Genomic DNA, 12,052 nt, shown 5'->3' with positions numbered 1-12,052 from the left:
CCCAAATCCAATCCTAATACAGATTCAGGTCCTCTTTCGACAAGTCCATGGCAGAACGTAAGAGACAAGAATTTGTTGACCTCTGGGAGTGGAACCTCAGTTACATCCAACTCCTTGTTAGGACTTTAGGGACGAGGACTTTATAAGCTCATTTGATCAAAATATTTTTGATAACATGTTGGCTGAACAGCCTTAACCATCCAACCTCTAACCGAGACAGTGGAGGGATCAGGTTACAGTTTGTACCTGTTTGAAATCTTTTACATCCACCTGGAAGCTCACAGTAATGTTAAGTTTGAGGATACAGCAATGTACAGCAAAGCCGAGTTTTATGAGTTACTGTCCGTGGTTGAGCCTTTTATTACCAAATCAAACAAAGTCATGAGGAAGAGCTTTAGTGCCACAGACAAGATTGTCAGTGACATTGAGGTTTCTGGTCACAGGTAAGTCTTAACATGTACAGATTGCTGTATAAATTAATTAGCTTTGCTTTGCCCATATTTTTTTTTTACTCCCGTTTATTTATTGTAGGCGAGTCCTTTGGCTTTCAATTTTGGATGGGAGCCACAACCATTGGTAGAATATCAGAAGAAACATGAAAAGCTCTACACCACACTATGAAGAAGGATTATTTAAAGGTTTGCAATCAGATGCAAAAAAGAATATTCATAATAAAAAACTTGACTTAAGTATTGCCAATAATTTATGAAATAACTCCTTTAAGGTAACACTTTACATTAAGATTTCATTTGTTAACAGTATTTAACAATATTGGTTAACATGAACTAACAAAGAATAATGTTACTAATGTTAGTTTTAACATTTATTAAGACTTTATTAAAATCCAGAGTTGTATTTGTTAATATTAATGCACTATGATGTAACATGAAAAAACTATTTAATTTTTACTAACATTAACAAAGATTAATAAACGCTGTAAAAATGTATTGTTCACTGTTGGTTCATGTTAGCTAATGCATTATCTAATGTCAATAAAACATTAGATTAAGCATCGTTGTTTACATTGATGTTACATTTAGCAGGATGTGCTTCTAGGGGATCTTACTGATTATGCCGTTTTCAACTAGCCATGTGTTAATCCGATAATGTCATGTTTACAGACAACAACTGAAGAAGAGTAGAGGAACATTTCAGAAGAATTTTGACATGAAGTGAATTTCCTGCCTTGGTGCAATAGATGGAAAGCATATCTTCATTCAGCTCCCATTATTCTGCCACTATATAAGTCCAAGTTGATAGCTGTAGTGGATGCCAACTACAAATTTACTGCCAACTATGAATTATTGAACAAATTTTAATCCGCATATAGATCCAGCTTCCTTACTTCATTTTTAACAGCATACTAGAGGTAAGTCTTGCACTATTGATTATTTGATAAATTTGTTAATGACTCTGATTGGGAAGGTGTTTATTGCCTCATGAGTTTTTTGTTACAAATAAGTAAAAGTGAATAATTTCTTTAAGCAAAACAGAAATTCTACCCTGTTAAACATTTTCTTAGTAAATTCAAGGACACTGATGTTAGCTGTTCTTCTTATTTTATTATTCAAATTATACATGTAAGTCTTCTTACAAAAAAAAAAAAAAAAAACTCTTCTTGGTAGTCTTACAAGAATTTAAGAATTATATTTCTATTTGAATTTACCATAATAGAAAAGCGTCAAAAACTATTTTCTACCTTCATCATCTTTGAATGAAGAAACAATAAATGTTATGGCTGTGCTGATCATTGTCACATTTTTTGTACAATATTTACAAGCCTGTTTCCAAATCAGCATGCAGATTATATGAAATACAGCAAAGACAAATTAAGTACAATTAATTTAATCTTATTATGAATGGGAATATATATCGCATTGGAGTTTCAGGCTTGATTTCCTGGAAACAGTGGACAGTTTTGCTGCCCCTCATAACCATCTGAGCTCCAAACACTTTTCTTTAATTCTGAGAAACCGTTACATAACACAGGATGTGTTACCTCAGAGGAGTGAACTATAAAAACACACAGCAAAGTGCAAAAAAAAAAAAAAAAAAACGAGTGATTTTTTTCTGGTAAAACAAAATAGATCTCATCTGACTACCTTTATACAAATCACTATTTTTGCATTAAGTCTATTTTGTTGTTGTTGTTTTTACTTGTACTGGGTGTCAGGGTTCTGTTGCTTCTGTCTATTTTCTTGTTTTTGTGATAGAGCTCTGACACTGCCCTGTTGTCCTGTCTTTGAGTGAGTGTGCGGTTTCAAGACTTCTCCCAACATGAAACCAGACACGCATACGACGGAGCGCACGACTCTAGTGCTCTCGTACGCTCACACAAAGACAGGACAGTAGGGGAGTGTCAGAGGTCTGTCACAAAACCAAGAAATAAACTAGTGACAGAACCCTGTTCACCCACGGAAATTGCATTTTCAGGGAGGGGAGAAATGGGAACACGATGTGACCGCACATAGCACTTTCACTTTCGTGATCATAGGGGTAGGGGCTCAAGCACCACCCCACACCCCTCCCCCTGTGATTTGCAAATGTATCATGTTAAGATTTTACTTATCGAGTTACATGCTCAATAACTAATTAAGTAATATGTAATTACTGGGTTTTGACAGATGCACATGCAGTGAGTGTAATGACAGAGAATGTGGTTGACCCATTTCAAGTCCATTTGTCCTTCATAACAGAAGTGACGTTGTGTTGTGTGTCGTGCCACATCCAGTGTAGCATCACTAACTCTGATTATAATGGTTTCTATTCTCTTTTGTCCGGTCTTGACACAGTGTTATGAAATAGCAGTGCCCGGCCACATGTTCTCAGTGTTCCACCTTTGAATCCTAGATCATTCCTGTGCCATGAACAACAAGGTTCTGGATGTGGCAGTTTATCGATGGAATCACAGTTGTAGATGGTTGGAAACTGAAATCTATTGCTTAGTGTAGATGTCAAAACTATAATGACATATTACTTAACAGATAGTTAATAGTCATGTGCCTCAACAAGTAAAGTCATAACATAATGATATATTTTCAAGTCATTAGTTAATGATTAATTAAAGCAGACAACTGGAAGTACATGGCTTCAAACCATTGTGGTAATTAACACATTAACTTACAATATTAAAACAATATGTTATTAAGGAATTAATACATTATGACACAATTAATAATTCATTTTCTCAATTTATTTAATTGAAATTTTGTCTCTGTCATGTTGTATGCAAGAGTTTTTCAAACTAAACATAGTTTTGAAATTTTTTGTCGAATAATAGTTTATCAGATTAATTGCTGTGCTTTCACAATGAGTATAAGCATTGTAAATGCAGTAATACAGTATATATACATACCAAACACAAAGTTCTCTCCTCTACAGCGCTTCCTCTTCACTGTGTAGCTGGCTGAAGCAGTCATCACTTTAGCTTTCAGTTTTGCTTTCAAAGATCATTTTTATCGATGCCATCAATGCTTTTTTCTTTTTTAGATGTAATTATTGAAATCAAAACAGTCCAAAAAATAAAAACTTCAGTCAAAGCAGCTTGTGTGCATCAACCAGAACTAATCTGAGAGATCAGCCTCTGAAGTGTCAAATTTCTACCATTTTTGCTTTGTGGCAGGAGCATTATCCTGCTTAAAGACGCCACAGCCACCAGGGAATACCGTTTCCATGAAAGGGTGTACACAGTAGCGTACTGTTGGGTTTCAGTCAGGGCCTTTAGTAACGATCTGCTTAACACCAGCGAGTTGATCTTCAACCACAGTGCACACCACTATGCATTATAAGATCTTGTGGCATCGAGAGAGGCTGTGTCATAGAGGAAAGGTTTGTGCCATCTAAATGGTTGCAGCATGGGGACTACAAACCAAGATGGCCCCCTGGTCCGGGACTACAATTACCAGGTTCCTTGGCGGTGGAAGCACAGCTGTTGCAAGTGATGGAGAAAAGTTGTTAATAAGCTGAGAACAAAGAGACTGGCTGTGTCTGAAATCGTGAAACCATGGTGGATGATTTTAAGCACACTCATTCAATCCTACAATGCACCGCAATAACGACTGTACAACCAATGCATGCTGAACAGCTAGAGAATGGGTTAATGCACTGTGAGAGTCAGAATTTCCACATCTCGCCAGGAGATGGCGCCCGCAGCTGAATCAAACATTCATTAATTTTTCAAACTGTGTTGGTCCAGCATAATATCATACAGGTATAAATTCCAGTTTCTTGAAGAAACCAGTTGCTTGATCTCTGCCTGGACTTGATTTGTGAAGCAATCAATCCTTTGGTGATACCTTACCTCTCTCTTACGATGCCACATAGCTACGTAGACACATCACCACAGCATCACCATCTACTGCCCAAACTCCAGCAATTCCAATCAGATACAACCTAAACAAAAATGGCTGAATAAAATACCACAATAACTTCCTCTCTCTTAAACAGTAAAAAGTAACACTCACCCATTACTTGTAAATGAAATCCATCCTCCGATCCTTTCTGATGAAACGTTCAATGACCTCCTCATGCAGTTGTGTGTCCTGCTTTAGATGAATGAGCAGCTTCTTCTTTATGGAATAGATGTTAGTGCAGGGAGTCGTGTTTGTCCAGTTGTATTCCATGAATATGTTTTGATGCGCTTGAGAACTTAGAAAGATCATTCAAATGATGCAGTGGACACTGATATTGTCATGTTCAATCATATGAGGGCATAAAGCTGTGCTCCTCCGAAATGTCAGTAGGTCACTTGGACTCTTCCCCTAAAGGTTTGTTATGCTGTGCATCACTTTGGGCTCAGCTCTGAGTCTGCCCAAGTCAAACTGTGCACTGTAGATCTCATCCAGGCTCCTAAGCTCTGCTTCGGGAAATGTCTGCTCGAATTTTGCATTCACATGTGCATCCAGCAATGCAACAAACAATAGTCGCTGATTTGCACGATGATGCTGTCGATTAGCGCTATGTGTAGCTGTCTGTAGTCCATGCAAGTCTGTTTGGCCTCTGCCTGTGCACCATTAAGTCCCGATGCCATTACAGCGGCTCCATCATAACACTGTGCCACTAACTTTGTTTTGCAATAGTAGCTGCCCATCACTTCATGAAGATGGTAGATCATGAGCTTATTGTCAGTAACATACTGGAGTACACGACAGCTGTGCAGTGTTGCTGAAATCGGTGGTCTCATCCGCCATAACTGTGACAAACTTGGTGTTGTTAGGTTTAAGGTTAATTTAGCACCTCAGCAACAGAATTTATGAGATAATTTTTGAGTTTTCCCATATGTTCCTGTAAAAACGGTGGCTGTGGCAAGGTGGTGTCGCAAGTCAGCATTGTATTCTGATAGCAGAGACAGTAACTCCAATTACCTTGATTCAGGGACTCAAGGGACGCAATCAATGAGGCGCTTCAGTATGTCCCAGTTTTTCTTCACTCTCTCATTGTGCAGGCTTGTCTCTCATCTCTGCTGGTCATCCAGCTGCAAATCCACCCGGACTCAGCTGTACCACCACTGTAAGGTGCCTGGAGTTTGATAGCTGCCTTGGTGAAGCTATTAAGGCTGTTCAAACCCGTTCTGATCCATGTTCCCTCACTGGTATCAAAAAGCAAGCATGGCCAGCAAAATAGCTTGTTCTGCTCAGTGCTAGCTGTTAGCCAGTCATAGTGGTCATAGTTACCCTCAGTAAAGTGCCTCACAAAACCTTTTTTTCTGCCCTTGGTCAGCCCAGCTTAGGTGTAGGTCTTCCTTTTGAAATAATCTCTTTCGTCTCTCCAAACGAGCGCCTTGAAAAAGGCTCATGAAAGAGATTGAAATCAGGATCGGTAAGAGGTGTAAAAGCCGCAGCCATTACTTAGTACACTTACATCGCTTACAAACGACCAAAAGTTCAAACTGATGATGACATCAGCGGGGGCTAATGCCGACACATCGCTGGGCCCTTTGGGGAGTTCTGTCACTACACATCAAAATGTAATTGGCTGATGACAAACATCAGTAAAAGTTATGTTCAAATTTAAAATGCCAGCTTCAACGGAAGGCTAGCTCTACTAATGCTGGTCCACGGAGCTGTGATGCATTTAGATCAGATGACATATGGAAAATCCAGCTCAGCCTCACAAAAAATAACCATCATTTTTCTAAAAATAACGTACTGAAATAGTAATTGAATTTAGACAGGTTCTGACACACTTTAATTATAAAAAAATATATAATTTTGATATTGACAGAGCCAGCAGAGAAGGCCCTGATAGCTATGACAATACTTGGTCTGCAACAATGCTTAGGTAGGAGGTACATGTCAAAGTAAAATCCACATGGATGGCAGCACTCAAGGTTTCACAGCAGAACATTGGAATGGTTTTGCAGGTGGAGGCCACTGAAATTTTTTCCCCTACTCATCTTTTCTGACTGTTTTTCACTACTTCACTAGTCATTTGGCTAGGGTAGGTGTGATACCTGGACCCTACAGAGGTTACACAGGCAGTCTAACTCCTCCAGGATGGCACATCAATACATGCCATTGCCAGAGGTTTGCTGTGTCTCCCAGCACAATCTCAAGAGCATGGAGGAGATTCCAGGAGACAGGCAGTTACTCTAAGAGAGCTGTAAAGGGCCGTAGAAGGCCTTTAACCCATCAGCAGGACCGGCGTCTGCTCCGTTGTGCAAAGAGGAACAGGATGAGCACTGCCAGAGCCCTACAAAATGACTTCCAGCAGGCAACTGGTGTGAATGTCTCTGACCAAACAATCAGAAACTTTCATGAGGGTGGCCTGAGGGCCCGATGTCCTCTAGTGGGGCCTGTGCTCACTGCCCGGGACCGTGGAGCTCGATTGGCATTTGCCATTGAACACCAGAATTGGCAGGTCCACCACTGGCACCATGTGCTTTTCACAGATGAGAGCTGCTTCACCCTAAGCATGAAAGGGTCTGGAGAAGCAGTGGAGAATGTTATGATGCCTATAACATCATTCATCATGACTGGTTTGGTGGTGGGTCAGTCATAGTCTGGGAAGGCATATCCATGGAGGGACGCACAGACCTCTACAGGCTAGACAACAGCACCCTGACTGCCATTAGGTATCAGGATGTAATCCTTGGACCCACTGTCAGATCCTACGCTGGTGCCAGCAATGCCTGGCAGTTTCTGGAGGATCAAGGAATTAAAGGGTCATGAAACACCCCTGTTTTACCCTGGTCGTTCACACCTCTGAGTTTCAAAAAGTCTGTGAAAATGGGCGTGTAAAGCTCTGGAAAAGTGGGAGTGTAGAGGGGGGAAGAGGGGAGAGAACAATCAATGAAGCACAGACAAACAACACACTCATTATACAGAATAATGAATATTAATATATGAGCACAGAGAATATGACGACAAACTCCCAAGCACAAGGGAGAAATGCGAAAGAATACTTAATAGGGCTAATAATAGGTTACTTTGATTACGTTTACGAGCACTACAGTCTCAAAATCAGTCTTTTAGAATAATCGTGTCGTCGCGTTCAGATAGGCTACACCACTGTATATGTGTCCAGTTAGCACATATAATTCATTTGAAGAAGACTTGATGAAATATGTGTGCATAAATAACGTTACACCGTGCTGGATAATGTTTGGTGCAGGAGAATGTGTGAAATAAAAACTTTAAACACGGATACTTTATTCTGTATATGAGCTAGGATCCATGTGGCTAGTGTTATTAAACTCATCGCGGAGCTCCGCGCTGAAACCGATCATATGCGTGCTCCGTCTGTATATCATAAAAACAATCGTATTTTTCATGTGTTCGTATTCAAACTCCAGTTATGACCGCATCGCAAGCAAAATACAAACAACACTCATGTGCTGCTGTGCTGAGGGAAACAGCCTACGGCTCACGTGTTTGAACACAGAGGTGAATGAGCCGCACTTTTGTGACATTTGATTTTATGTCATGAATATATATGTCGAGAATCGCTCGAAACGGTCTACGTCAGCATGTTCGAAAGTACACAATGATGTCAGATTTTGTGACGTTGCTCCAACTCAGCTTTTCAAACAGGAAGACAGAAAATGTGTCAAAAAATGCAAAAATAACTATTTTTCACTTATGAATAACATTAATGAGTACCTTCAGTGTTTTCAATGATGTGCAGCCTGTACATATCTGTTTACATCTCAAAAAAAAGTGTTTTGGGGTTTCATGACCCTTTAATACAATTGAATGGCCCTCATGCTCACCTGACCTAAATCCAATAGAAGACCTCTGGGACATTATGTTTCGATCTATCCAGTCCAATGTCTACAATTCAGTCCTCTGTAGGTTGACAATTTTCATTTACATCAAACAATGTGGCACCCTTTTAATCCTAACATCAGATGTGTTTTAAAAGTGTTACTTTAAAAATTTTTTTTTTTTTTGATCAGTGTATAATATTTTAATAAATACACTGGTATTTTATGTTCTTATTCTTCACATGGTATTTCATGTCTTCATTAACTGATTTTGTACAGGTCAGTCTCATATTCAGAAACAAGAATGTCCAGTACCGTCATACCCACAAACTCTGGGACGCTGATCATCCAGTTTCAGCAACCAGAACAAACGGCATCAGCTGAAAGAGGGACAAATGCTCCAGTGAATGTTCATGTCCCACAGGCAGCTTCACTTCCTCAAGGACTTGAGGCATTTCTGAAAGGAAAACCAAAAGCACTTGGGGTGAGAAATCATTCAATAATTGATTATCATATGTGTCTGTCAGTCTGTAGGAGAAAACGTACGGGAACAAATCCAAAAAAGCAGTAGTACAAACATTAACTGTTGAGTTGGGCGGGTTTTGTTGTGCAGATCTGGTGACCCTGCTCAGCTGACAACTGTGATTAATTATGACCCCTGCAATAAGTATCTGTTTTCTGGTCTTATTCAGACTGTCCAGATAATGGTCGGACTGCTGATTCTCCTGTTTGGCATTGTGTCTACAGTCTATGCAGTATCCTTCTTTGTCTTCAGTGGTATTCCTTACTGGGGATCTCTGATCGTGAGCAAACTTTATACAATTAAGTACAGTTCTGTCTTTTATAAGCTAAATATTCTAACTGAAGCTTCCTTTCTCTCTCTTCTCAGTACATTACCGCAGGATCACTGAGCATTGCTGCAGAAAATGCACTTCATGTCAAAGGCCCCTCCAGTCTGTGTTTGGTATGCACCAATTATTATTTATAGAACACTTTAAGTACTTCGATACCACTGCAGCAACTATAAGTCTTATCAAAGACAAGCGAATAGACAGTAAAAATAAGACTACACACATAATGGCTAATTGCCTATTTTTTTCTAAACGCAAAGCCCAAACATCACAAAACTTGGTACACATGGACAACAAGACATTCTGCGTAAATGTGCAAAATGTCATTAATTTCTGATGCTCAGGGGTGCTAACAGCAAGTTTTAAATTTTAGCCATTTGTCTGTATTATTACAATATTATTTGTCTGTTGTAAAATAGTACATTGAAGAATAGTTCCATACAGAGACACCTGTATTATGTTTGAAATTCTAAGACTTTTATTATATTTGAAGAGAGATATTGCCATTGCATAAATATATTGTGTCTTTATGAGTCATTTGTATTTGGACCCCGATTATTACCACTTGCAACTTTATTTATTTTCATAATGCTCCATATATATTGTTTCATGATCTGCTTTAACACATTGGGTAAAGTGCTTGCAAACTTATTAACTTGTTTTTTGTTATTGTTTTCTGCCCATAGGTGAAAGGTTCACTTGGAATGAGCATCATAAGTGCTGTAACTGCAGGCATTTCCATTATTATACTTTCATTGGATTTATCTATAGGACCATTGAAAACTTTCTGCATTGGTTATCAATGTTATAATTCAGATTACAAGTATGAGGTATGTTAACAACTTTTCTATTCACTTTTATTTAGTAATTACTATAAAATCACTGTGTTGTCAGTAAAGTTAAAGTCCAGCTGTAATCTGCAATAACCTGTCCATTCTGTTTGTACTGACATTTACTGGCATTTCAAATATGTAATAGATCTACTATTACTGATCATTTACAACATAAGAAGGCATTGACATTACACATTAATTTTAAACTCATTCTAGTTTGTTATATTACCAAATGAACCTCAAGGATTGTACATTCTGCACTTTCAGTCAGTGTACCAGTGTGAGTAACTATCATTTATTTTATTAATATTTGTGCTAATGATGAGTGGTTTGTTTCAGACCCTCTTCCGGGGGATCAGTGGAGTGTCTTTGGTATTCACTGTCCTTGAGTTCATCATCTCCATCTGTCTGTCAGCATTTGCCTGTAAAGCCAACGCCTGCTGTTCTCCTCAGGTGAGTCATGTGTTCAGGTCAAGAAGATGAGTGGCTGCTATGGTTGCTAGGCAGTTGCTAGGGTGTTATGGGTAGTTGTTAGGACATTGCAGATTGACAGAAAGATGGGTAGTTTTTCAGTTTAAAAAATCTGCACAAAGACACATTTCCACATGAAAACACTTCAGCAGGATTTGTCTTTTCCTTTTTCCATTTCCATTCGAAATACAGTTCTGTCTATAAAGCTGTAATACTGGAACTGCCAATGTTATTGAAATTATATCACAGTAAGAAGGTATAAAACACTACATGTGCATTTCTCCAAAGGTGCTGAATGTTCACCAAGTTGTAATTCCACAGTCCTATGCCTTTAGACCCAATCACGATCTCCATGATCTTACCAAATCAGAGGTAAGAGAAGCTTGTAGCCCCAGTCTAATAGGACTTTGTGTAAAATCGTAAAAATATATGTATGTACAATACCGGCAAAACATTTGGGATTGGTAAGGTCTTTAAGTTTTTTCTGCTTACCAAGGCTGCATTTATTTAATTAAAAATACAGTAATATTGTGAAATATTATTACAATTTAAAATAACTGTTTTCTATTTAAATATATTTTACAAAGTGATTTATTCCTGTGTGTGTATATAAATTTATATATATAAATGATTATGTTCAAGAATTAATTGAGCATAAATAACCTGTGAAGCTGATCTGTTTTTCTTGCAGATTCCTCTGGCCAGCGACTCTTCCATGCCTCACCATCCTGCAGTAAATCCCCCACAATACAGTGAATGTTCTGCTCCTAAATATTAATCTTAAAAAGTGGACAGAGCTGTGGTCCTGCTGTTGGGCTTTACTCTTTCACAGGACACACAGGTTCTTCCAGTGATTTACTGTCCTTTATCTCTGCTTTCCTTTCTCTAAAAAAAAGAGGACATGGATGTAATCACTGGATCATATAGTAACAGATTTATTAGTCACTTTTGTGTAAACAATTACTATTCAAGACAAGATACTGTTTCACAATTTTCTTTATATCAACAATGCTGCCTGATCATCATTGAAACTCACTCTTTTTTACTTTTAAGATAATAAATAAACTCTTTAAATACCTTATCAAATATTACTGATACAAAACTGAATGTTTAAAACTTGCAAAGCAAAAGAAAATATTAAAATTATTCATAAAATTCCTCAAAGTCTCAGTCCTTTGTGTCTCCTTAAGCAGCTGTTTTGGGATTGAAAAACAAAATCAGAGATTAGAGTAGCCCAAACAGTCTATCCTGATAAAGTCTGATTTCTTTTCTTTCTGGATCTCAGGATTGGATCTGTTATTTTCCAGTGATAAATGGTCGATGTTTATTGAGTGTGGTCAAACATAGAAACAAGCAGATCCTGCGCAGGACAACGGCATGAACTCTAGAAGCCACTCAAAATTGAATTCAAAGAATTACGGCAGGGGTTTCCAAACTCAGTCCTGGAGGAACACTGTCCTGCAGAGTTTTTTGTGTTTGTGTTAGGGATGTGCATCGCATCTCAGTGCATAGCCAATGATACGTTATAGATACATATGAAGCAGCTTCTGATGCGTTACGATTCACCCCTGTTACGATGCAGTGTAACACAATGTGATTCAATGGGGAAAAATTATGCTATATGCAATTCAATATGTAGGGCTCTATAAAACTTTTTATTTTTTCTCTAATTTAATTGATTTATATTAAATTCT

General features: G+C 38.3%; 1 protein-coding gene across 1 annotated transcript; it reads left to right on the top strand.

The window, feature by feature from the left end:
* The first annotated feature begins 1,163 nt into the window (after nucleotides 1–1,163).
* Nucleotides 1,164–11,511, top strand: LOC137024765 (membrane-spanning 4-domains subfamily A member 4A-like). The gene is made up of 8 exons (XM_067392637.1): nucleotides 1,164–1,369; nucleotides 8,483–8,687; nucleotides 8,896–9,006; nucleotides 9,093–9,167; nucleotides 9,741–9,884; nucleotides 10,227–10,340; nucleotides 10,647–10,730; nucleotides 11,050–11,511. The coding sequence occupies exons 2-8, from the start codon at nucleotides 8,508–8,510 to the stop codon at nucleotides 11,134–11,136; spliced, it is 795 nt and encodes a 264-aa protein (XP_067248738.1). The 5' UTR covers nucleotides 1,164–1,369; nucleotides 8,483–8,507; the 3' UTR covers nucleotides 11,137–11,511.
* The last annotated feature ends 541 nt before the right edge of the window (nucleotides 11,512–12,052 follow it).

The sequence above is a fragment of the Chanodichthys erythropterus genome, chromosome 8 (assembly GCF_024489055.1).
Source record: "Chanodichthys erythropterus isolate Z2021 chromosome 8, ASM2448905v1, whole genome shotgun sequence".
Lineage (NCBI taxonomy): Eukaryota > Metazoa > Chordata > Actinopteri > Cypriniformes > Xenocyprididae > Chanodichthys > Chanodichthys erythropterus.
The sequence above is the reverse complement of the archived record's forward strand: the minus strand, read 5'-3'. Positions and strand labels throughout refer to the sequence as shown.

What these genes read in the sequence shown, in the direction of transcription:
- LOC137024765 (XM_067392637.1), top strand. Translation starts at nt 8,508, where the DNA reads ATGTCCAGTACCGTCATACCCACAAACTCTGGGACGCTGATCATCCAG. An exon ending in ATTCAGATTACAAGTATGAG is followed by an intron (nt 9,885 to 10,226) that starts GTATGTTAACAA and finishes GGTTTGTTTCAG; the next exon opens with ACCCTCTTCCGGGGGATCAG. An exon ending in ACGCCTGCTGTTCTCCTCAG is followed by an intron (nt 10,341 to 10,646) that starts GTGAGTCATGTG and finishes ATTTCTCCAAAG; the next exon opens with GTGCTGAATGTTCACCAAGT.